This window comes from Numida meleagris, chromosome 2 (assembly GCF_002078875.1).
Source record: "Numida meleagris isolate 19003 breed g44 Domestic line chromosome 2, NumMel1.0, whole genome shotgun sequence".
In the NCBI taxonomy this organism is placed as follows: Eukaryota; Metazoa; Chordata; class Aves; order Galliformes; family Numididae; genus Numida; species Numida meleagris.
In genome coordinates, this window is record NC_034410.1 from 28,484,854 (window position 1) to 28,511,947 (window position 27,094).

The 27,094-nt window shown below is 37.8% G+C and overlaps 1 protein-coding gene and 1 long non-coding RNA gene across 2 annotated transcripts in view; one reads left to right on the forward strand and one right to left on the reverse strand.

The window, feature by feature from the left end:
* The window catches only part of LOC110394996, a 115,914-nt gene that overhangs the window by 7,719 nt on the left and 81,101 nt on the right, over nucleotides 1-27,094 (forward strand). The gene's annotated exons all lie outside the window — the stretch shown is intronic.
* Nucleotides 15,180-25,514, reverse strand: AGR3 (anterior gradient 3, protein disulphide isomerase family member). Its single transcript, XM_021389076.1, has 8 exons — nucleotides 25,376-25,514; nucleotides 22,912-23,056; nucleotides 20,801-20,864; nucleotides 20,034-20,086; nucleotides 19,319-19,395; nucleotides 18,455-18,518; nucleotides 17,336-17,419; nucleotides 15,180-16,623 (listed from the first exon to the last, which is right to left on the reverse strand). The coding sequence occupies exons 2-8, from the start codon at nucleotides 23,015-23,017 to the stop codon at nucleotides 16,574-16,576; spliced, it is 498 nt and encodes a 165-aa protein (XP_021244751.1). The 5' UTR covers nucleotides 23,018-23,056; nucleotides 25,376-25,514; the 3' UTR covers nucleotides 15,180-16,573.

The following is a 27,094-nucleotide window of genomic DNA, read 5'->3' on the forward strand; positions in this document are numbered from 1 at the left end:
ACCAATGAAATTGAGTGGAAAAGATGGAGAAGGGAGAATGATCTGAAAGCAGAGCATTTAAAGACGCACAAGAAGCTATATATATGTAAAATTGTGCATAATATAGATGCTATGCCAATGGTCTGTTAGGACACACTTGTGCTTTTAACCTGTCTGAAAGGAAAAGATGAAACATGGTACCATATCTTGTTTTCTAGTGAAAAGCATGTAGACATCCTACTTGAATTAGAGTTGAATGCAAGAGCTCTTTCTGAACAGCAACAGGCTGGGACTTCAGTTCCTGCTCTCCTGCTGCACGCCATGCAGCTGCTGGAGCTTCAGAGTAAACAAGCAGGGACTGGCTGGTACTGGCTGCCTGCTGCGCTCCACAGGTGGCACCAGCGGAAATAACCTGTGGCCTGCTTCCTGCCCTGGTGGGGGCATGGAAATTAGCAGCATGAGGAATGTACCTGTCGATGGTTGATTGGTCTTTGTGGTGCTGATTTGGTGGATTGGCTAGCAGTGCTGGGATACTCTTTCAATGCAGACTGCTGCTCCCTCCACTGATAGAGATTTTTAAATGCTAAATACCTTACTAAAAAGCAAAGAGTCCAAACAAGATGTAGATATTGAATGGCTGACTCAAGGACATGATGTCAGTTATCCTGGAGAGAAGCAAATAATTGAGGCTATGCTCTTCAGTAATGCACAACACCGCGGGTACCACGTGCTTCTGCCAACAGACTACAGGCATGGAGGCCTGTAATGGGCTATTTTTAATTCCTCTTAGCATGTTAGTGTGTGTGTGTTCATCAGTTCTCTCATCTGTAAGCAAAAAATGGTGAATATTAGTTATTTTCATTACAAGCTTATATGACTGATGTAACTTTTATCTTTCTTCTTCAAATAACTGGCAAATAGTTGGTCCAAACAAGTAGGCACCACCACCTATTCTAACTCCCTACATGTTTTGTTTCAAAATTTAGAAGGGTAGACACAAAGGTGTCACCCATGAGCCCAAATTAACTTGCAGCTTTAGATGAGCTTGGTGTGAACACTCAGGTGTTGCAAATGACATCCCTGCGTACATGAGAAGCTGTGCCCGTAGCTAGGAGTCATGGCCTCAGGCATGTTCTCCTGTAAAACCTTTCTCTTCTCTCCTCTCATAGATGACAGTATTAAGACTGTGCGTCCAGCTAATGCCTTCACTGTTGTTTTGTTAAAGGTGTTCATTCCATTCAGGTTTCTTCTTTCTATCGACCAATAGGATTGCAGCACCTGTACTTCCTTGTGAACTTCCTGGTTGATGTTTGCGATGTATCAGCGTCTGTGCAAGAGCAGACCCACTTTCTGCTCTTACTGTGGTGGCTGAGCTCCAGAAGTTAATAAATAACATTCTTATAACTGCTTAAATAAAGTGGAATCATCTGAAAAACCTAAGAGCTTATGTGAGCAGCAGCAAGCTACGTCTTAAACTAGGAGACTATCCTCCTGATGATTGACACTGCTCTGCCCATGAAACTCAGGTGTAAATGCACTGTAATAATAGGAATTTTCCAGCTGTCTCTCTGAAGCAAGCAGATTGGTTTTGAAATAAAACCAGCCCATTAGGGACGTAAATTTCTTAATGCAAGTAGCTATACCTTTTAACTATTTTCTTGCAGGCTGTAAGAATTCTGGGAGTCTATGTGCATGTGTTTGTTAATGCCTGTGCAGTGAAAATGTGTGGCATTACGTATATTGAGGGGTACTCAGATAATTCAGCAGGACCACTACCACGTGTGCGCGTGTTTCACAGAGCAAGGGCCTAACTACTCACTGGCTTTTTAGTTCCTTTTGATTCTGGAAAATGACAAAAAATGGTTTAATGTAATAAATTATTTCCAGATAAGTGGTACGTGCCTTGAAATATACTTAAATTCCAGTTTCTCTATGCAACTCTCTTTAATATATCTTAATGTAATTTCTAAAAATTATTAGGTTAAACCCAAATTTTAATGATCTGTTAGGAGTCCCTGAGCCTAAAAATGTCTTCATATGTACAGGTAAGCCAGTGTCAAGTCAATCTGAAACTGAACACATTTTGTTTTCCTGACGGCATCGGCTGGTTTAATAAAATAATTCACCTCCCCTTGCAAACTGGTTTATATAGAAGCTTTCCTCTGTGAAACACCTTGACACGGAAGATGCATCATGGCAGGAACTGAATTCTGCAAAACCACCTAGTCAAGCACATGAAAATGCTGCTCCAATTTTCTTTGTTTCACTGACTTCTACCTGGTGAGTCTTGCTGAGGATGACCTGCAGGGCTTGTGAGGAGGAATCTGGCACAGCAGCAGCTCTGGGTGTTGGCTCTCCGCTCTGTAGCACCATAGCAATTTGGGAGTGGCTTTGTTTAATTAATAATCAAAATACACTTCCTGCTTTTAGTTTTATTAGGGAAGGGGAGAGAGCAGCTGTAGCTGGTTGTAGTAATGAAATTTAGTATTATGAGAGATGAGTGACAGAGATTAATTTCTGTTCATGAAGGTTGATATTGTTTTCTATTTGTGTGTGGTTTATGAAATATGGTATTGCATTCTGAATGTACTGGACAACCACCCTCATGCAGTTCTCAGGTAGCAAATCTGAGACAACTATAAGTTAATGCTGGGTTTATTGTGCTAGTTAAACAATAGCTTGCAGCTGAGTTATCCAAAGAATGTGGCTGCAGTTTTACTAACAAGAATTGAATTGGGTATAACACTAAATGCAAATAAAAGCTCCACCCTAGATCTCATTTTAGTTTTGCTGTATCTTTCTCTTTTAAGATTGCATTATTCTCCAGTTCATGTTAAGTCAATGTCAAAGTCTCTCATGAATGACCTAAACATACTTCTTTCCTCATTAGCTGTTGGCACCAATGTTGATATTTTGAAAAATCAGTGCGTATTTGGGGGCTCTAATAATAGCACTAGTTCTTTGTTTTAGTGAAGTTGCTCCCTCTCTGCCAATAGCCTGTTCACAGCTTCTGCACAGTGTGTATCTTCAAAATAACAGTGGAATCATTTTCAGGATACTGTCATTCATTCACTTTTCATTTCATTCAAACTTTTGCAAAGCTACAACTTACTCAACCCTTTGGAATGGACAGACTGACAATCCAGAGAGTTGTTTGCGGTCAACAAATGCCTTTACAACTACCAGTAAAAAAAAATCCTAATGAAGTTTCCCAACAAGTTACTTTGCAGTGTATAGCTACTGTGAAACACAACAGCTTTATAGTGATGTACAAAGAATGTTTTGGAAAATGTTAATATATTTGTTCCTAATATTTGAGATACAGTTAAAAAAAAATAGGATTTTTGCTGTGTCAGATTGTCATTTTGAAAAAAAAAAAAATCTGTTTGGGAATGAGAAGTTAGAGTTTCTCAAAATTTCTCATGCAAAAGAAATGAAAATTGTTTAGGAAACTATTTGGGTTTCCCTTCCCCAAATGAAACTGTGTAGCAGAGCATTGCCTGTGCTGTCTCTAACTCTTGGAGATCTGTTAAGATGCAGTCTGCTAAGATCTAAAGCATGAAGAATGCTTTAAATGAAAGTGTGAATCATTCACAAGGTCAGTTCTTTAACCAGGGATTTAACTAGGTAGGTAGTCTCGTGGGAGATCAGTGAGATGAAACAAGTTAATTCATAAGAAGGTGGTGGGCAAAACCATGGCATAACAGATGAAATGGAAGAAGTACTGCTTCATCAGAGCCTTCTACTCTTGGTAGAAAATTGGACAGCAGAACTTTGCCAAGAGTAAAACAGCGAGTTTAAGTGCTCCTCCAAGTACAGGAAGATTGTTGAAAACATGAGAGAAAAGATTCAAATTTTTTGGAAGTATTGGTTTATTACGCCTGGAACTCCAGGACAAAATATCAGGGATCCTTGAGAAATTTTGGACTTGGTGCTTGGGTCTGCAACTCAGTTTTACATCTGGGTCTTACTGTTACTGAGTGTACACAGGGTTGCGCTACCTGTGCTGGCACTGCCAGGGAAGAGCCATGCTGTGTGTGCACACCGCAGTGCATGTAGGGGTATCAGCAGGTCATAACATAGCCACAAAAATGTTTGGGAAAGCTTCACCCTTGTAGTTAGAAATCTTAGCTTACATGATACAATACCAGGAGATATTGTAATTCCCAAAGGAATAAAATCAGCTTGTTTAACATTGAGGTTATGGTGGGTGATAGCAGAGTTCATACTGTCTTTTTGACAGGTGGAGTGCATCAGGTTCTTAAATACAGATGGTCTGCTAATTTCATAGCCGGCTGCTTTCACTCCTATTGACATCATCCATCATTTCTTCTGAGTCACTGGAGAACATATTCTTTATTCTTGGGTGAACTTTGTGCTATTGCTGTGTACCCCTCCAGGCTACATGAAGAGTTTCACTTCTGCTGGATGTGGTGTTAAGGTTAAGCCAGCTGAGGTATGCCTGTGGGTCATGTGTAAGTGCTCAGTTCTGTCCTGGTTCCAGGCCAATTTCTGTAACTGAGTTGAGGCACCAGTCAAGGGTGAGATTTTGTCCCACACCCTGAATGACGTGAGGGTATGACAAGGTATGTATGATTACAGGTCTTAGTTTTAAGATGATGTGGCAAGGCAAAGTTTTTATTGCCTGCCTCACACTTTGAATTAATTCTTTCTTTTTAAAATTTTTCCGGATAATGGAGATGCCAAGATTTCACAGCCTTTGAAATGCTCTCCTTGTAGCACAGAATGTGGATGTTAAGTCATGCAAGCAATGGAGCGTGTATGTATTTATGCGTCCTGATACAGGATGTGCTGGCAGAAGTGTCCTGGAGCCACCTTCCTCTTAATTCCTCATTTTAGATCTCTTGAAAAGTTAATTGGATAGAGTTTCTCAGTTTAAGCTGTAGCTTGGCTTGTGTTTCAGCTTGGTTTAATGACTAGTCTCCTTCCAGTCTATATATATTTAACCAGGAGGTGACCTCGGTCAAATAATATGTCTGCTGCAGATTTTTTTCTACTTGTGTTTTGTTAAATGGTAGCAAATCTGTTTAGAACTCCTGTTGTGCAAATCCCTTTCAAAACACTTTTACCAAAGGAGTGATTTCATGTTAGAATGTGAATGTCTGCCTCCCTATTTCTTATTCCCTTAATGTTTTCAAGTACAGTTTCAGGGCTAATGTATAGCCTCGCTATATATATCTATGAAGGTTTCCATTTCTCAAGCTGCAGCTAATTTAAGTTTCAGAGAACTTCCTTTTCTATTAAGCAGTTATTTATAGGTTTAGATTTAAATAACTTGTTCTAAATTTCAGGACTGTCCAAAGTCGTCTTAACTCGTATTCCTGTTACCTTTCCTGTTTCTAACCAATGCAAATCCATACGTATCACTAACACCCACTCTAAAAGTTTCAAATTACTGCATCTGTCTATTGGATCTGCTTCTTTTTTTTTTTTTTTTAACATCTGAGTGTAATTATACACATGAAGACTAAGCAGAAACTTCAAGGTGTCTTGCTGAGGAGTGATACAGTAGGCCTCTGTCAGTTAATGTTCAGGAATGGGAAGCAAGATTTCTTCATGGCCATTTCAGACATTTCATATCTATTAATTTCATTGCTTGCTGCAGCAAAATTGGAAAGCCTCACAAACTTTTTCTGACTGCTTTGTGTGTAGTGATATCAACACTATTCATCTGGAAGTCTTTTCACTGTGGTCAACAACTAACATTCAGCACTAACAACAAGCAGTGCCATCAGTGATGCTACCTTGGGGAAAAATGACAAAGCAGAGTGAATACCTGCTTGTATGTGAGTAAATCTACTCCAAACCATCAAGCCATGCCAGGGAAGTGGGCTACTGAATAGAATGAATCTGCCTGCTAACAGAGCATGTGTTAACTTCAGTGAGTAGCTAGACCTCCCATGGCCATGCATTGAGAGAGGTCCGTGACATGGCAAGTGGTGCAAGGAGATGTCTGCTGCTCTGTCTGAGGGGTGCCTCACTACCTGCCCTAGCTGCAGTCCTGATGCTGAGGGGCTCAGAAGGGAGAGAGCAAGCTGTGCTGACTCTGGGGGAAATCTGGGGAGGTTTTTCAAACAAGAGCCTGCTCAGCAAAGACCCTAAACATACCTGGATGGGGAAAAGCTGTCATTCTGACCCTGGCTATTTTTAAATTTTCTCCTTTTTTTCTGAGATTAATATGATGCTTTTCCGTCCCATCCCATAATATTATAGGCTTGAAGGGAACACAAGAATCAGAACATCCTGTCAAATAAAATGGCAGGGAATGGCTGCTTGATTGCTCTTATTGTATCATTTACATGCTCTTTCACACTGCAAGACTCAGAAAGGCTTTGATCCCTCATCTGGTCATGTCAAGTTCATTGCTGATGGTGAGGGCCTGCTGGGCACTCAGTGGAGTTATTGTGTGTGGGAAAGAATCAAGGGGAAGACCCTCCAACACAGACTGCTTTGTGTAAGCTGGCCTGGCTGGAGAGAGTAGTTGGCAATGCATCCCTGTGTCTCTGCTTCTGCAGAGGAAGCAGGCTGGATTTGCCTGTATGGGTGGATTCCCTGAGACAAAGGGAGGGTGAGCAGAAGCCTACTGTGCATAGGGGCGTTGATGAAGTTGTGACAATTGCTGACAACCCTTTCTGTCTCTTCCACACTGGAGTATGCTGGAGGAAGAAACGTGGTCAGGATGGTGATCCATGCACATACGGTGTGAACTTTCTGCAGTATGGGAAAGGATGCTGTTATCTCCTGCAAGCTTCACAGAAGCAGTTGCAGCCAGTCTTGACATGAGTAAGCTTGAGCAACTGCTCAGTGCAGTCTGCAGTGAATAACTGCATTGTGAAGGGGTTTGGCTCACTTGTGTTCCCGCTGGTGCTTCAAAAAGAAGGCTCTGAAGGTAAACAAAGATAAATAGAATCGGTAATGTAATAGCCAGAGAGTGACAAAAAATGTTGAGCAACAATTAAAATTCTTTACAGAGATCCCATGTTTACTCTCAGTGATATGTGCCCATGTCTGTGCTATTCCATTTGTGCTACTCACCTTTTCATAGAGAAAAAATACAGAGAGAGTTTTGAACTAGAAGTTCAGAATTTTACCAAAAACCTTACCTAAAATTGAATATATTGTTTTCTATGGCATTTTTTTTATGATTGTGAAAGTTCCTTTGGTTTACTATCAATAAAAATTCTGTCCTGGTGATTAAATAGTATTAAGGTTGCTACTGAAAGAAATCAACTGGGGAAGTACTTTGCATCTAAAAGAAACCTGTACTTTAATTCAGCATCTACTCTCTCCTAGTTATGTCTTCAACTCTGTAAGCTGACCTTTTCTATTAAATGAGCTAATCTCTATCTTCTTTTTTTATTCTGGTTCCATAAAGCCTGACTAATACAGGAGACAAGTTTGAATTTTTTTTGTAATCATCTTAGCAAGTACATGTATAATTAAAGATAAATTTTGTTCCACCAAGAGGTGTATAAAGTAGTAATTAAAACTAACATTTATCAGGAGGATGTGGCCTTTCTATATCAAGCTTTTTATCAGTAGAGATTATAACTACTCCCACAATTTAACTGCAGAAACATACGTAGAATGTGCTTGATGAATGTGCAAGCACAGTTTTATGCTTTACGTTTTATGGGCAGTAAAATCAGTAATTAAGTGTACTACCACCCACTGTGGAAGAGAAAGCATGTTACAAGTATGCTCCTAAATTGAATTGATGTGCTTAAAAAGTGCCTAAAAATCATTTGATTTGCAGGCACGTCCCTTAGGCACATTGCTTGCTTGGTCTATCTATGCTTGTGTACGCTCACCTTCGAAAAAGTATATGGACATCACTGCTTTTTTCCTAATTCAAGCAATATATGCAAATAATTTTTCTGACTTTAGAGTTATAGTGTTAATCTAGCAGAAGAAAACTTGTAAGAAATTTTCATGACTTGGATGGTAACTAGCTGCATGCTGAGGACCAAAGCTCTTCTCTGAGTCAATCACTGCTCTCCAAACAGAATTTAGTTTCATGTGTGCAATAGGAGTTGATGTATTCACAGTTGGACTAGATAATCTTAGAGGTCTTTTACAACCTTAATGATTCTATGATATAGTACTGTCTCTTTACCCCTGTAGCCATCCATGAGCTGTAGTGGATGCTCTGGCTTTAAACTTAAGCCTTTCCTTGAACAAGGCCAGCTACCATAAATTTCTGATAAGCTTGTAATAATCAAGAAATTCTGATGATTATTTTATCATGTATAAAACAAACCAAGAAATACTGTAGTAGTACAGCAGCTACCATATTTTCCCTTCATCTAAGCAGAGCCAATATTATTTACTAGGAAAGATGCATTTTACTTATGCTGGTATATACAACGTGAGTAGTATAATACCCAAAAACAAGAGATATGAACATATCACTGCTGCTGTTGTGGACAAATTCATTTATTCTAGAGGACGAAAGATCAGCACAGTTGCCCAAGAAGGGCAGCCTTCGTCCAGCAAGTGCTTTTAATAAATAATATGACTGCCTAGATCAGACAGAAAGAATAAGATTTCAAATTTGAATCCCCATGTACTTTCCCATTTTCAGGGCTGTCTTTTCCCAAAATGATGCTTGGGGAACATTTTGATGTCAGAGGCACTTTCCAGTAGTGAAGTAAAAGTGTCTCAAAACTGCATCATTTGCTGCACTTCTGATCCCTTGGCAGCAGCCCCAAAACTTGAATCTGGGATTCTCTATGTTCCCATCTGTTCTGTTCCCCATCCTTCAGACCAATAAGTTTTGCTCTTGTGTATTAGGACTGTCAGCTCACTGTACTGCCACAGCAGATTTGAGCCATTCCATCACAAAATACTGAATTTCTTGACCTACCCATCATAGTATGCTTTCCTAATGGAAAGTGTCATTTATTCATAATGAAAGGAATACAAAGACCATGCATTTGATATATAAAATAACCAGCTGAATTGGAGGCAACGGTCACATCTGAATGTTCAGAAAATATGTGGCTGAAGGGACCCTCTGGAGAATCAGTTTAACCTTCCCTGCTAACCACTGAATTTGTGATTCATGTCCTCCACCACAAGGACCAGACCTGTATCAGTGCCATGTCAGGACCCATTCTCTGCATGCATTCCCTTGGAGTGGGCTCTTTCACCCCTGTTTTGTTGGTTTTTAAGTCCCTCACTTGTCCATCTCATCCAACAAGGATATATGTTAATTAAAACAGTATTAGTGTTCCAAAGTAATTGTGGCATACAGAGAAATTTAAAGTGTTATTGGGTAATATGTTATAAAGAAACTAACTTTAATAGGAGTATGCATTACGGTGAGGGAAAGGGCTATTTAATTTTTGGAAGCGTGTGATGTCCAAATTGTTTCTGCTGATAATATTAAACAGCAGTCTTAAAGAGCAACAATCATTTTTTTTTCCCCTGTAGCAACATGCAAAGCAATCTGTAGTTCTGTATATGAAATACCCTTGGAGTATTTTTTTAATATTTTTTAATTCTGTGGTTTACTGTTGTAGTCAGCCAATACATTCAGAATTTATATATATGCAAGGATTAATTTTTTTCCTTTACTGTTTTAAATTACTGTAATTTTTCTTATGGAAGATTTTACTTGTTTTTCAACTTCACTGTTTTGAAATAAGGTTATCAACCTGACATCTTTTTGGCAACTTGCTTCTATGTTTACAATGTAGTTTGAACATTTCCATGATTTACCAGCATATAGTCACGAACATGCTGAATCTACAGTACTGTAGTGTCAAATTATTTCCTGGTACTGGCAATACCTAATGTCAGCCTTGGAACTGCAGTATCTTGTTTAATTGCAGCTTTACTTGGAGAAATGGCATCTACTTTAAGATCTCTAGCACTGTGGAATTATCTGTTTACTACAAATATTTCTGGAATTTACTCTTTCTCAAGGACATTGTTACTTCTAGGTTTGTTTATGGCTCAGCAGAGCATGTCATGAAGTTATATAGCATGGGGAGTATTTTCTTTAGCTTTCTTGGTGAGTCACTCTTTCTCCAACAGAAGGACACGTATGCTTTGATTTGCTTCAGTGTAGGAAGGAAATGCTTTATGTTGTAAGGCATTGGTTATAGAATTGTGGTTCCTGTCTTTTGTTTATCTTAGCACAGTGTCTTTTTCCCCTTAATTCTAAGAGTTCAAATGACCACAGGGAGAAAGAAGCTGTGCTAATTACTTTGAGCTCATTTTCATTCATATCAACAGGATAAAAGCACCTTCAATTCTTTGCCCTGCTACATGCCTTTTGTGTGATCTCAACCTGCCTGTGTATTAGTTCCTCGTGTATAAGAACATGGATAACTAAACATCCTTGGCTCTTGGGACTCTTTTCAGGGTAATAACTAAAAGTTCTGTCAGTCTCTTGAATGCTACTCGCATACCATAGGCAACCTTCAGGCATACCTGTCTGGATAACAGCCATGCCTAGTGTTTAAGCTGTCTGGTCCTTTGTCCTTCAGAGATGCCCTATAGCTGTACTTGGGAGTGCACAAGTTCAGCTCACCACCTGCACAGTCAACACATTTGGTCAGCAGCCTTGAGGAGTCCGTGAGAGCAATGCTAGTGTTAATGTAGCGGATACCACATAAGTACCTTGTGTTCTTATTTGCACTGCAGCATTCTAGAAATATCTCGTGAAAAAATACTTATTCAGAATCTTCACTGGACATCAACAACATTTTTTCTTGGCTCTTCAAAGTAAGAAACAACAAAACAGCCTCTAAAGCTTTCTTTCCATTTAAAGGAGTTGTTCCATATCCCATATCTTTAGATGAAGAAAGCAGAACAACCTGTGATATGTTTTATTGGAATGTGGTTTTCTATGTATTAATTTATTTAGTTTGTAAATAAGAAAGGGCATTCTTTCAAGGAAGAAAAGATCAAGTTTCCAGATCCAGTGAAACTGCTGGCCTGATTCTGGGAAGTCATTCAAATCTGCGGGAGGTTCTTCATGGAATCTAGGCATTTTCATCACTTCTCATTAAGGACAAGATTAATTAATGAGAACTACAAAATTAACAAATTAATGAGAACTACAGTCACTTAGGCCATAAGGGAATGTTTATTCCAGTTAGGGTAAGGTTACTCCTCAGGAGCATGTACATGTAAAAATATTTGATAACAATGAAGTACATTGTGTGTGGAATTGTATTCCAAGTGAAGTGGTGGACGCTTGTTCCATGATTTGCTGGTAGAAATGTTCAAGAACTGTACAAAAATCACAGCTCCACTTTCTTCTAGGCTTGAAGCAAAACTAAGCCAAAATAAAAACTATCTCACTTTGTCAGGTCACTGCTCCTCTTCTTCTCTCCTGTATTGTGGGCCTTACCTTAGTGTGCAGCTTCTTTTCTAGGCAGTCACCATCATCTTCCCTGTATACTGACGTATGCCAAAGATGAACAGAGCTTTCCCCTGCTAGATGAGTGCTAAATAGTGGAGTGGTTTCCTGTGTGCCAGCCTTTTACAAGCAGTCATTTGGGGTCTGGCAGACAGGGCATGCAAAGCAGTAATGAATGACCCTCAGTGTACATGGAAAAGTATCTGAAGGCATGGTGGATCTTTTAGAAGCATTTTTAGGCTCTTTCCTGAAGCAAAAAACAAGTCTAAGCACATAAAAAAAAAAAAAAAAAAAAAAAAATATATATATATATAATAAAAAATCCACTCTTATTTTTCTAAACCTTCTCAGTCATCAGTTCAGGCCACAACATACCAGTTCCCCTACAAGAGAAAAGGGGAAAAAAAAAAAAAAAAAAAAGTGGAGGAAAGTTTTTTCAAGCATTATATCCTTGAAAAAATTGTCACATATGACATTTTCTCTCTTTCTTACTGGTCATATATAGACAAAGGCTGATTTGATAAACAGCTAGTTAAGAATAATTGGAGTTGGAATTACATGGTAATTTGGAAATATAGTTCTTGATATTAGTGTTTGAACAGAAGAACCTGAGATGGTAAGTGATGAATATCATGAGCACCCTGAGCAGCAAGGAAAAAGTATGGATATTTAAATTGTTAATTTTGAGATTTTTCTAGTGGAAGAACAAATATTTCTCCCTTTCTCTTTGGTGCTAATGGACTCTTGAATTTCCATGGAGATTTCTTGTCTCCATTTCACTCATACTGTGGATCTATACAAAGCAAGGGAAAAAAGAAACGGAAGCACAGCAATGACTTGGCCAAACCTGTGTAGGACACCTCAGCATTTGGAAATTTCTCTGTGTCAGCCTTTGGCAAGAACACATATAATACATGAAACAATCTAAAGTAGATTGGCCTTATTTTGCAAGATCATGTTACTTCTGCTGTTTAAGTGCTGAGGTGTCCCACAGTCTCTTGTCTCCATGGTACACAAAGGTACGGTGGCTTTTCTTTTGTTCTGGTCCACCGCAAATATTTGCACACTGGGAAATGTTTTAGCTCTGTAGACCAATACATCAGCCATCTGCCTAGAAAAGCCCACGCCTTTCTGCTTTGAGACGGATACATAGAGGGAGGATCCTGTTCTGTAGGCTCCCAGATTCTTGTGCCTCACCTCACTGACGTTAAGTCCACGTTTATTTGACTACACTTGGTCTGATTACAACAGATAAGTCCCAGCAGTGAAATAGGTATGAATATGCGAGCAGGTAGCAATCAAGATTGTTTTCCAGAATGTATTGTGGTCATAGTAAAGGCAGAAGTCAGAAGTTTTTTACACAAAACATTTGCTTCCAGAGGTGATAATATACTCATGTTACTACTAGGATCCATACATATAGTATACAAGTTATGAATTCTGTAGGGTACATAATCTGCACAGGTAGTCTGCCTCAGCTACAGATCCTTATATGATGGCTGAATGATTCTTTGGAAAAATAACTGCGGCTCTCACACAGAAGTTTTCTGTCTTTGCTCTCCTTCTTTAGCTCTAAGCTCTACAGCAGTAGTCAAATAAAGCTGGTTGTTGTAGATCCAGCTAACCAGGAAACAAAAGGAACAGTTTTCCAACCAATTTGAAGAGATGTAAGCAAAGCATGTGAATAAAGATCTGCCCACTATTATAGTGACTGTTGTTGCATGCCAACAGAGAAAAAGAGAAGGGTATAGCATCTCATGCTATTCACTTGGGAAGAAAAAAGGAGGAAAGAGTAATGTTATGCCTGCTGTTGCACAGGCTACAAATATATTATGTTGTCCCTGACCAGAAAGACTTTAATCTGAGGTCTGTGTTTATGTTCCATCAGGAGAGATATTACCTAGCAATGAGAAGAGGGCAGAAATATAGTAGCAATTGTAAAATTAAGGATAAATGTTAAGCTAAGCTGTGAACACAGAAAGTATTGCACAACATCTGGGGTGTTTTCTACCTGAACATATAGCTCCACCAAAAGGACTGCATCTGAATCTTTAAATATCGCAAAGGCTTAGTCCCGTTTCTTGAGGCTACAGCTGAGAACAGATTTCAGCCTGATACCTATATAGATTTGAGAAGTGAAAGAAGAGAAATCCTATTTGGTCATTTGGCAAAGCAGATCTTATCTGACACGAGGGGGTTCTCATGCCTATGATAATTCTGAAAAGTGGTTGCTGTCTGCTTGTATGGGTGGTGTGTCAAAGCTCTTAAAAACTTCTGTAGTAGAAAACACTGTTACAGATTACAGATGTAACCAGTATCAACAAGATCTTTGGAAACTGATCTTAGTTTTCTTCAAGTGTTAAAACCACTAGCATTACAGTGTAGATATACAGGCTAAATTTTCTTCTAGAATGAAAGTTAATGATCATTGTAATGTTCTGATTTTTTTTTTTCTGTTTATAATATAGATTTGTTTAGTTACACTGTTGAGTTTTCTGTCTACTGGCTCGATATCAAGTGTTCAAACTATACAGAAGACAGTAGACTTCTGGGTCCAGGGCTTGCATTACTAATTTCTTCCACAATTCCAGTAGCTGATAATTCTACCATTTATTTTCTGTTACAGCAATGATGTCAGTCAGACTATGGAGTTAGTATTACTGAACCCATGTGAGTTCTGGACTGCAGTCCTGAAATACAAACTTCTTGAACTGATGTACAAATAAGTGACCTAAATGAAATCCCCAAGCATGCAAATGTTTATGTAAATAACTAGCATACAACATTAAAATCCAGCAAGCTGACACCCATCTGGTCATAGCTGAGTTGAAGCAGCATAATTACAGGAGTTCAGTGCTTCTATAAGGAGTAAGATGTATTTGATTTGAACGACTAGTTTTCTAAGTAGGTACCCTATCTGTAGCATTATATATACTGAGGGAAACATGACAGGCCTGTCCATTTTCATTTAAGCCTGTGATAAAGAATTCTCTAAAAGCAGTTCAGTTATGATTTCAGCTAAATGGTCCCACTGAATTGTGACTGCTGAGTTACCGTGTTGTGTGTCTGTGTGTATTGTGTCTTCCCTCTCTTTGGTATAGTAATGTGAGTCTGATTGGTGGCCAAAAACCAGCACAAAAATGATGTCATTTTTGTGATGTATTGAATGATGTATTCAGGCCATAGATACGTGCATTTGTCTGTTCTTCAAACAGGAAATGAGTTAAAATGCTCACCCACTGTACAATCTCAAAGGAGCCCTCAACATATTCACATTCTTCAGCTTTTGCATGTATGATAATGTCCTTCCTACATCAGAAGGCTGGTGGAGCACAAATGCAGCCTTCTCTTAAATATCTACCCAGAGCCTGAAAACTTTGTATTCTGGATTTTAAATAGATGAAGGAGGCGTTGGCTCAAAGTATAAATGGCTCACATTTTATTTCCTACCCAAGTTAGATTAGGATTTGTTTCCAGTCAGTGTTTTTCATGACCTCATCCAATACTCTTGAAAGTGAAGAGAGGAAAAAGCTGCAAAATACTAAACATTTTCCACCTGCTTTTTGGTTATATTCTGAATCTACCATACTTCAGCATTTCAAAATGCGTTCTGTGCTGTGCTTCTCTCCAAAGTAAATCTTCTCCTGACCCTACTTTGCAAAAGCACCACAGCTATCCTGTGGCAGCTAGCTCTCACATCCTTTTCTCCTGAACATCTCTGACATGCACAAGACAGGGCGTGCCCAAAAGTCTGGGAAGTGTTGCTGGAATAGATATGAACATAAATGAGTAGAGATAAACACAGTTCAAGGGAATGCGATTACCAGTTTAATTTTGTTTCTAGAGTTTTCCCTTGATCATGAAGACAATATACTGCTGAGGAAAATATACTACTAAAGACAAATACAATTTTTTCTTTAGGTATTTGTTTCACAGGTCATTTTTCACCCCTCTTTTGGAGTACACTCTTACGTCCAAATTTTACATAGCTATGAAGACAGATAGGCATGATATAATTCATTTATGACAAATTAATATTCAGTATTATAAGTTAATATAGCTGTCTTGCAGAGGATCATCCTTCATACTTCATATATGTGTTTAGGCAACACCAGAGGAAATGGCAGGTAACAGATGAGAGACACTTGTGCCTTGCACAGAATATAATATTGTTGCTCTTCCTGCAGATGAATGACTTACTACCTTGCTCTAGTGAAAAAGCATAGAAAACTATTGACTCAAGATATTTACTTAAAATAGATGTCTACCCTTCCATATGGTGATCTTGGGAGTTTTTGTGGAAAAGATTTTTTATATGCAGATTTCCTCACTGGTCATTCCTTCTTCTGTGGCTCCCAACACAAACATCATGACCGTTTGAAAGTGCTATTTAAAAGAAGAGAGCTAGGAAAAGCCTGCTCGCTTTTCCCACACCAGACTTTACAAGCATGACTAGCCTCAGGGGTGCAGTTCTGGAATTATCTCCTTCCATCTCTCTTGCGTCACTGCATTTTTATCATGGCAAAACCTGTAGCTGCTGTTCGATGACTATCACCTCGCAGAAACCCCCATGTTCAGCAAGAAATATGTTCTGTTTTCAGCTGTCAGAATAATAGTTTAATGATGATACAGAAGAAAGCAAGCCCTAAATCTGATTTTTTTTTTCCTCTACTAGCTATTCTAAGACCTACAGCAAGAGCCTTCTTGTCTGATTTGCCAGCAATATTCCTGCAATGAGAAATAAGTGCATAAAACTGAGTTATACTAAAGATTTACAAGCTATGTGAAATAAAAAATAGGTGGTAAGACATGGCTAATAACTTACATAATGTATTGTAAATAGGCATTGAGTATTGGCTATAGCTCTTGATTGGTAGTTATAGCTGACAATAAAGCTACAGTTCAATTGAAAATATACAGCTCAAAGTTGCTTGCACCTTTAACCATCACGTTCGGTTATTCATGTAACTAACTCAGCTTCAAAGTGTTTGATACATTTCTTCTGTTTTCCAAATGGTAATGATAGCCTCCTATATTTCCTTTTCAAATCATACGTATAACTTTCTCATAAAATTTGGTTTACCTGATTGGTAAGAGTCCAAAAATGTAGCAGAGAAAGAGGCTAAATAAAATGTTTTAAAATATTGAAATCCCTGGTGCAGCTTCACCTTCTAGAGGCTATGATCGTTTCACTGTTGCTTACAGTTCTGTCTGAATGAGGCGCAGTGCTTTCTTCATGTTCTCTATTACTGAAAGAAAAATAAGTAAGAACTGTAAAATATACTTAAAGTGCATTTGTACAATTAAAAACAATTTGATTAGTACACTCTTCACATTGGAATTAATATAGGATTATATATTTTAGAGCTTCCTATTGTAAATATTCTGGCATTGATACTAAAGCTGAAGGCAAAAAGTGTTGTGAATCAAAATATTTAACCTAAGGAGTTGAATATTGTAAAATCCCTTTTACTACATTATAATCAGATGTGGCATGCATATTTTTTGTGAGATATTGCATGGGTCTCAGATAGATAGTACAGAGTACTAGCTCAACCTGAAAAATCACATTCCTTTTTGAAATGCAGATAACAAGCATTGTTTTTTTTCCTGTTCCTCCCACCGCTGCCTGTTAACATTGCGCAGCTGGATACCTTTGAGCATAATGACTTCCGCCATTCACCAGAAAACAGCTCAGATCTTGGTCCTGAAATTTCTCACCCATGGTCTTTCAACTTGCCTTGTCTGAGTAGACCCAATAAATTCAGTGGGACAATAGATGTACTTAAGTGTTTTCTAGAACAGGTTAGATGACTGTAAATTATGGTTAAATGCTCGCAAACATTCTTTATTCATTACTTTGAGATCTTAACTGATTCTCAAACACAGATGATCAGGATGGCGTGTATCTGGCTGCTTACAATACGAAATGCACAGTAACACCACAAAGTAGGAACTTACAGAATGGTATATCTTGTGGTTCGTAAGTGTACAGCCGATTAGAGTATCTTCCTGTGATATCAGCTCTCACCGTGAGAGATGGGTCTGAAAAAGAAACTGAGTTAATCACTGCTTTCCACAACAGCTGAGGGCGATGCCCATAGCACAGCCCAGTTCCTGAGGTGTTCTGATTTTGCCAACCACAAACTGCAAGGTTGTTATGCTCTGTTCCAACCAACTGCTTTTTATGTGGAGAAATCTTAAACAAAAGCTAACACTCAGTTTTATATTATGCAGCTATTTTTAACAGATTGATTACGCATAAGTTTTGTCCATACTTGAAGAAAACCATCCAGTTTTACAAGTTCTGGGGTTACTCTTCAGGAGAGGCAGTTTGACTGGAAGCACAAATAATGAGGGTCATGAATAATTAATACAACATTATCATGACTTAACTAGAGACCAGAACTAAGGTCTTGTGACTCTTATTGTTTCCATTACAGCAGAAAATGGTTGTAAATATCTTACTGAACTGGTTTCTCTTTCAAGCTTTCTGTTAATTAATCACCTGACTCCTATTACTACCTTGCTCTGAGTGAGGGCCTCACCTCACCTACCTTTGGCTCCTATACAGTCAATGAAAAGGAACAGGGACTGTGGGCATGATTTACTTGATATATTTCAGAAGTCAATTTTACAGTCCAGTAAACCGTTGCTTGGACTCTCTTGACTATTGGCTTGCTCTGTGGTAAGGTCTGCATTGTAGACCTCTATATTCAGTCAGATATCTGACAGCTCTCTCTAAACTTTGTCTCCTAATAGTACTTGCAAAAGCACAGAGAGCTATCAGGGTCTGACAGATGCCCAGATGCTAACAGATATTTAAGCACCTTGCTCCCAAGTGCAAATGAAGTATCCTCCAGAACATACCTGTAACTTGAGGAAGTTTACAGGGGCTGAAACCTGTGATAGAATGAGAGCTGAACTCAAGTACGCCAAATTCCAGACTAATGCCACGGTAATGACAAATTCTGAGCTATTTTCTTTTTGCAAAATGATATGTCTTGATTTCTCTGGAGAACGACACAGGCATAGATTCAGAGATCGCATCTTCAAGAGATTCGTAAGTATGGTACGTACCTATGAACATGATTCGAGGCACGTATTGTCCATCAGGTGACAGGTTTTTATCTGTGGTTTCATGCTGGCAGAGAAATTAAAGCTAATCATTTAAATATTCCTATAAATTTAGCTGAAGTAACATCACTTGCGAACAGTCGTGTACCAGAGGAAAAAGTACAGAAGATATATATACACACAAAAATGCTTGTATGAGGGCTGCTCTGAAAGTAATGCTTCCTATTTTATAGTGTTGGTCCATGACATCAGAGATGGATGTTGGTGGTATGGCAGAAGAAGCTAAACGGTTCCCATCAATGTTCCGTTACATTTTGTTGCCATGCAACAGATGGCAGCACAGGGGCAGTCTAACAGAATGGCGCCTGTTGTAAAAGTGCATGTGAGGCAAAGGTGTGTTATTCCAGGCAGAAAAAATTACACTTGTTGCCATTCATTGGCACCTGTTGATCTGTTACAGAGAGAAACTTTGGACGTGAGCACAGCGAGGCAGCAGGTGATGTGTTTCAGCAGTGGCAACAAAAATATGATAGACCAGCCACGGTCCGGATAGCCATGCAGATTTTTATGGATGTGGCATGCAGGCTCTTGTTCATTCCTGGTGAAAATACATAGCTAATGGTGGTGATGATACTGAAAAATAGTTGTTTTTAGCTGAGAATTTGCTCTATCAAACAGTGTATTTGTACCTTTCGTATTGCTGTAATTTCCATTGAAATAAATGGGAGGCATTACTTTCAGAGCTGTCTACATACACATGTTTAACTGAAATGTCAGAGATATGTAGATAAATATCATGAAAAAATAAGACAAAGAAAACACAGACCAAAAAGAGCTACCAGTCAAGCCTCCCCAAATGCTTCCTACCATGAGATTCAGCATAATGAAATTATCTTGGGCCATTTCTTGTATCTCTTCATTTTCAGCAAAAGCTTTCTTCAGTGCTAGAAAAGACATGAATATTTTGAAGTCCATTATAGATGTTGCCTTTCCTTCAGCGTTTAGGCATCAAAGTCTGGTCCCATCATTCCTGCCTCTGTTCATTCACTTTCCTAGGAGACACTTTTGGGCTCTATCATGGCTTTATGGCTTTTGATATATGTCAGTGCAGCCTCCTGGGTATGAAGATGGAAGCTCTTTTCTGTCATTTTTGAAGCCTGTAGTTTCAACAGATACTGTGTCTCAGTTTGACAAAAGTGCATTATTCTCAGAAAATTCTTGTTACATCAATTTCAGTAGCCTTGTCCTTATCTCTTTCTTTAGTTACCAGTTTAGGAAGGACAAATGTTATTAAATATGTTCAATATGTCAGTAGCAAATATGTGTCTCTTAATTTAAACTGACAAGTGTTTCGTCGGGGATAGTAGGACAGTAGCACTAAGCATTTTTCGTGTTAATTTTTTGAGTAGATTCATAGTGAACTTTTTGTAAATAAAAATAATAAATTCTTAGCTTTTCAACTACAGTTTCATGTACTTATTTAAATAGTTTTGAGTAAATTCAATGTGAATGTGTAAATATTTGTATCTTCTTAAAAAGATGTTTACAAAAACTTAACACTGAAAAAAAAAATCAAAATTACCTTGGCAGTATTGACAGTCTTCTAAATGATGAATGACCATCAGTGGCTTGTTACTTTATTAATAATAATAAAACATGTAGTTAGTTCATTTGACAAGTATGAAAATAAGTGATTTTCTTAGTAGATGGGAAAAGACAAATTGCATTTCATTTTCTGTTAAATCTCAGTGAAACCAAACAGGCATTCCGTGAGGAATGACAAACAATTCTGTGCAAGAGGAAAAGGATGTAAAAGAAAGAAATAGACAAATGGAGTTCCCATGTCTAGATAGGTTTTCTAAAGTAAAAGATTCTACAAGAAGGGAACAGAGAATCAGCATCATTTCACTCCCAGTTAATATACGATCAAACTGTGTTGAAGATCCAACTATTAAAGTGTTGGGGAAAACACCAGAGACTGCAGATCACCATGCTGATTTCCAGCTGTTGACTGAGAAAGAAATCAGAGATCCAATTATATATATCCGTATTGATAAAATTATATATTTATTATATTATTTATTTATATTTGCTTATTCAAATGACAACACTGCTGTTTTGACGAAGAAATGACAGCGTTAAAAGCAGAGGTGCCTAATGGCGCATGCTTCAGAGTCATAAGGCTGCTATAACAGACTTATTCATAGGCATAAGATCTGTTTTATTTAGCTGGATGTTCTGCAGATCAGCTGTGATGGTGTTTCTTTTTTTTTATTTCATTACAGTATATTGAGGGGTAACAATGCAATTAACATAAGTGTCTTTCAGAACTATTTTTTAATCTCTTACCTTTTTTTTGCTTGATAAAGCCCTTCTTCATAAGTTTGTACCCAGGTTATTTCATCTCCCCACCCTAAAAATATATTAAAATTATTATCTCTTGTCTAGGTAAGTAATTAATAAGAAATTACATTTTTGACCTTTATCAATAGTTGTACACAAATGGAACTTTGTTTGAAGATTACCAGGCACTGTGGATATACTAATCCTACCTAATCTGCTAATAGGTACGCTGGAATATTAAAAAAAAAACACCAAAAAACAATAGCAAAACAAAACAAAAAACAATCAAAAAACCTCATTTGGTTGACTACTCAATTCAGGTCCTTTGACTAACTCAATAGATCTCTTTCTGAATACTCAGAGTTCCCTGGATCAGTGAAAAAATTCTTTACGTCTTCATATTTTCTCTTCATGTTGTCTGCTCTGTATTTCATGTCGATGCTGGGGGCTTAAAGAGAAAGCTGGATTATAAATGTGAGAGAGAAAAATAAAACACGACAAATCAAATAAGATCAGCTTTAATGTGAATGTTCATGGAAGAGTCTGGACTTTTATACCTAACTCCTGAGTCAAGAATTTCAGTCTCTGGAGTTGCAAGTACTTCAGTTAATTAAATAATTCAGTTAAAGAAGGGCGGTTAAATAAAAATCTCCATCAAAACAAAATCCTAATGAATCATCAGCTTCACAGCTCATCCACTGTATTTAAAAAGCATATTGTCTTGATGGTTTCATGCCTTCAGACTACAAAGATTCCAGCCTCCATGCAGTAGCTCCCCATCTTCTGGTCAGTGGGACAATTGCTTGGGGTGCTATAGGCTATCTCTTCTTTCAGGAGACTGATTTCATTTTCAGACCTGTCTGGTTGTTGGTGGGGCTCTAGCTTGGTTGACCAGTGGGTTCCCTGGCTGAAATCAACTGCTGACATAGATAGTTGCACAGAGGAATCAGTTGGGATCATTTTGCAGCAGGATTAAGTATTCCCTCTCTATCTGTTAAAATTACAGGTAATGTTCTGAGCGGGAAAAAAATAATTCTGATCTGGTCAAGACAGGCAATAGATACCGGACTGGATATAAACTTTCCCCATGAATACCACTTATGGAAAGTGATTTGACATTTCTCTTTGTTTTGGCCAGGGATTAGATAGTTTTGTTTATCCAGTGGGATTCATATGGAAAAGCACTTATCTTTGTTCTTGCTATTTTATGAAGCCTTTTGACTGCCCTGTAATTATATATATATATACATATTTTTCATATGGAATAATTTCAAACTTCAGTAGAATTCCTATAACTGATTTATTTCAATGCTTCTCTTTGCTGCATAAATGCCCCTCAAGTAACTTGCCTCAGATGGGGCCTTTGTGAACGCAGGGCTTTGGCAAGGCTTCGTATGGTAGGAACTCAGAGGTGAGCCATGGAATCTGTGTGCTTTGCACTACTTGCAGAGGAGCTCAGGGAAAGAGCTGGAGATTTTTTGAGGTGAATAGGTCTCAAAAGGGAGGGAAAGCTGAGTCGAAGGAAAGAGCTATTGTTCTATACATTTTTCTTGATCAGACATAAAAAAAAAAAAGTTAAAATAGAATCTTTCTTTAACATCCAGGTTGAAAATTGTGCACCACAAGGGAAGTGTGACTATCTGATAAAAGGGAAAAGGAAAAGAAATTAAAGTCCATTCAGTAAATAGATAAATAAATATCCCTAATTGTTCAGACTGTTGTTCTGTGACTAAAAATGGATCTGTAGAAAAAGATTTCATTTGAGATTGAAGTTACGAAATTGTGTTTCAGTAGCTGTAAGTTATCATATGAAGTTGTCTACTAACAGGTGTGTGAAAAAATATTTTTCACTGAGAGTTCTTCAAGAGCAGCCAGGTTCCAGAGACTCAGTTTGGGTTGTTTGATTCTAACAGGTCACTGTGACTGATATAAATTAGAAAGGCTCTCTGAGGCCTTCAGCCATATTCTTAAGAACAAACTGATGGAGTGAAACAACAGGGAGGAAAAAGATGCACTACTTAGTGTGAGACTGAACACTGAAGAATCACACCTCAGTACGCACTTGTGTGCTTTCTATAACATATATGGTAAGATGAGGAGGTAACTGCATAAAATACCTCTTGATAGTGTCTGAGGTGCTCTTTTTTCCTTTTTGATTGCCATAGCAAGGTTGGATGAGACTGCAATTAGCAGGAGAGACAAGGCCAATGTTGAATGGAGCATTATTTCTCTAAAAAATTCCTTTTCAGTGCAGCAAGGAAACTGGAAAACAAAGCAACAGCTTTAGTTGCATGGATTTATTATCTAGTGTAGTGCAAATCAACTTGTCAATGGCATTCTAATGGTCTATGCTACAGACAGTAGAGTAGTTTGGGTAGTTTCTATAAACGTGTTTTTTTTATTTCTTTAGAGCAGTAAAAAATTGAGAATCTTATTATGCTTAGAGCCATCAAGCTCTGGGGGCAAGAGACAGTTCTTACTACTCTGCGATCAGGGGAACAAATTTTCTACTTTTGGTCACCCACCATTTCATTCTCATGAACCAGTACAATATTTTATTACAGGATCATGAAAATTTCAGGATAGTGCTACTATTTTTTTCCTCTGTATTATTATTATTATTAATTACTGTAAACCATAAAAGCTTGGGTTTATTTTACATATAGTAGGTTTTTTGGTCTAAAAATGTCCCATGATAAAACCCTTAAGAAAACTAATTTTATTTTAAATTGCCAACAAAGAATCATAGCCCAATTTTCTGAACCAGAATGTTAAGATCATGAGATAAATTTCAAACAAATGTTCTGATTTCCAGCTTTTTCTCACAGTGAAAACTCAATCACTTTTCTTCTTCTTTATGGCTTTTTAAAAGTGATTTCCAGCTCAAATCCTCCTTAAAAAAAACAACCCACCTAGATCCCTGTCTGCTTGTGTATTCTGAATGTGTTTACTTTTCTTCCTGATAAAAATCACTCTAAGAAGTTCAGTAACTTCTGTTCTTGATGAAAGTCAGAGAACAAAAGTTACCAATGGAGGAAAGATAATGCAAAGCCAAATATGTCCAATTTCTGCCCTGTACAATAGTATTCAGGTAATTAAAACTCCAATATTCAGGTGATTTGCACTGAGTTACAAAACGTAATGCATGCAGCCCAGGATATCACTCAGTCAGCCAGTTGGTTCTCACTGGAGATTAATTTTTCAGAGATTGAGCTGTAGGAGTTACCAGGATGACATACAGAGAAAGTCCTTTGACTTAAACACACAAAAATTCAAATCTTCTTCCAAAGCTCCTTAGCCTGTATTTATGACAAAATTTTCAAATTGAATTTAGAAGTGGTATCCAGTGTGGAATTACATCTTTGAGTGCTGGCAAAAGTAAATGCTTCATGCTTCCTATGACAGAGGCAGGAAAAGTACGGCAGGTTTTATCTTTGCTTTAGTGAAACTCTCAACACTATTAATATCACTGTTATCTGTTTAATTTCTGATAAACAAATTCAAAGGCTGCTTCCAATAACTCAACACGAGAAAAGTATTCTGTTCAAAAAACTGGAGAAAAAAAATGCACATTAAAAAGCAGAAAAAATGAAGTACCAACGTATGGCTGCAATTCTGAATTTCTGAACAGATTCCCTGGGTTATAATTAATACGCTAATCCTCCTCAGTCTGGATCGTCATCATCCCCTTTCCCAGTTCTTTGTTTCACACAATTTCCTCCTTGGGCTTGATCATTTTATCTGTTGTTAACTGAGTTTTAGAAAGTATCTCCTTTGGGGCTTGGTAAATCTGCACATAAATTTGATGACTGGAGATGATGGAATTCTAATAAGGAAATGTCAGTTCCCAGTGTTTCGTAAGGAGAGACTATAACTTTTAGCTAAGCTTGGGGACTGAGAAATTTTTGAGAAAAAAATTCCATTCAGATTTCCCCCATGTTGGTGCAAACCACTAACTTCAGTCAGCAAAATCAGATCATGATCCCCCACTACTTTACTTCTGATAAATCAATTTTTATAGCAACTCTCTGTGAAGGTTAGTGACTATCTTTAGCGTTAGTTTACCTGTCAAATGTTAATGATAAAATATAGCGTTTGTATAAACATATCAAAACTCCATTTAAACATAAATAATTATGGCTTTGAAATCACACCAAATATGTCACTATAAATCAGTATGGAACATCTGAATCAGTTCCGTCTTTTGTGGTATATTAACAAAAATCAAAGCGTAAATCTCTTCAAGTCGCACAATTAAGCTTCAGTTAAATAAATAATTGATTATCATCATACTGAAAATCCACAGAGTTTTAGAGGGATAATTTATGGAGATGCAACTGGAGGCAGCTTAAATTCAATATTCTAAATTTTTGATGTTACGTGATCTAATGATAGTTGATTGAGTAAAGAAAAAAAAGACAGCCAGCACCACAAATGTTGCCTTTATCTATCTACCAGAACAAAGGCTTGCTAACTAATCTCTTAGCAGATATCATTTGTCTTTTTTATATTACTTGTTACACATTTATCAAACAAAACTCATTTCTGTATTAAAGTTGAGAATAAGAAATATTTTCTCACCAGCAGTGGTTAGTTCTCTTGACAGAAAGTCTTTTTCCTGAAATTAGGTAAAAGTCAGTGCGGTTTATGCACAGAACACTTGAACTATCCACGTCTCTTTGTAACAACGACAACCTGGGAAAAATGAGAGAGATCTTTTAGGTGGAGACCAAGTTAATGCACTTTCACCCTCCCCCTTCCTTTACTGCCATCCCTCCAACTTTCACTCTTGTGGTTCCCATACTTGTATACTGAATCCTTGGATTTCTCTTCATCTTGGCTTGTATCAGGTGTCTTGTATGAGGATTGAAAAAAAATAGTGGCTTATGTGTGTCTGTTGCTTCCCCCCTCAGACAGTTCATGTCTGGCTTATGCCCAGTGAAAAAAGAAACCACCAATGAAAGCTGGAACTGTAGGGGCTTTTGTTCCCAGTGAATGGCTGGGTTCACTGGTGCCTGAAGATAGGTATGAAGCTAATAGGAAGACACAAGGGTTACTTTGTGTAGAGGAATGTAATTAACAAATAAAAGTAACTTTTTTTTTGAGGGGGAAATAAAATACTTTATTTAAAAGGTATGGTTTAAAGTATCTGATTGTTGTTTTTGTAAGTTGTAGTTTAAAAATGGTCTCATTTTTTGGATGTGATGCTTGATATAAGTTTGACCTATCTGGTTAAATATGGGAAAAACCCTTTAATTCATTCTCTTTGCACAGAGAAGGAATTACCTGAATTACTTTTCCCTTCTTCTTGGATAACCTTTGCACAGTTTATGGGGACTGTATGCTTACAGTTTTTCCTCCTTCTTTTCATGCCTTCTTTTCAAGCGTTCTTGTTTAACTTGGAAGCTTTAATCTATTGATGTTTGTTGTCATTTACATGTGTGATTATTTATGTGTATTTCTTGTATTATGTTTTTCTATTCAAGAAATGTTTTCAGCTAGGCCTCTGAAATTTGAGCACAAAAGGTTACCTTTTCAGATGATACCTGTGATTCTCTCCTTTCTTCCTCATAAAGATTTGCTGCTACAAAAGTTCAACTATTTTTGTATCCAAACAGGCAAAATGTGAACTTCTGTATTTTTGATACTAAACTATAATTCCATTTTTTGATAGAAAATTCAAACTAATGCTTCCAGTTAACTGGAAGCTAGGCAAAATGCAAGAACTCTGGTTTGAAGACACAAATGCAGACAGTGCTGGGCTCCCTTAATGTGATAATCATGTCAGATCTGTTAAATGAGGGGAATCTGTCCAATCCTTTAAGCTGAATATAAATCTGAATTTGTTTAGTCGTTAGTATGAGAATTCATAGTATGAGAATAAAAGGTAAAAGATGCAATTCAGCATCCAGAGAATTTCTATGAAAAAGGGATGTCCCAGTGACGCACTTCACTTGTGGTGGGTTATAGCTTCTCCTTGCAAGGGTGGGTGTGGAATCCCTGGAATTACAGCATGCTCAGAGAAATAACTCAGGTCATAAGTAAAAGAAAGTATATTCAATTCATATAAGAAAACAAGTTTTCTGTTTTGATGATTTAAAGTGACCTCTCTGAGTACATGCAGAATTGAAACTTCCTGCCATCTACCTCCTGTCTGGTCCTCCTGTATCTTTGGGTCCCATGGGGATGGGCTTCTTCCTGGGCTCCAGGGCAGTTATGAAAAGGATGATGAGGTGATGCACACCACTGCTGCAGTAATGAAAGGAAGCATTAAGACTCTTTAAAAATCTGTTTTCCCCT

Coding starts and splice junctions, on each gene's coding strand:
- AGR3 (XM_021389076.1), bottom strand. CDS start 23,017: ATGCTCCATTCAACATTGGCCTTGTCTCTCCTGCTAATTGCAGTCTCA. Junction 19,396..20,033: donor AGACTGTCAATACTGCCAAG/GTAATTTTGATT, acceptor TGTCTTTTCTAG/CACTGAAGAAAGCTTTTGCT. Junction 17,420..18,454: donor GCCTCGAATCATGTTCATAG/GTACGTACCATA, acceptor TTTCTTTTTCAG/ACCCATCTCTCACGGTGAGA.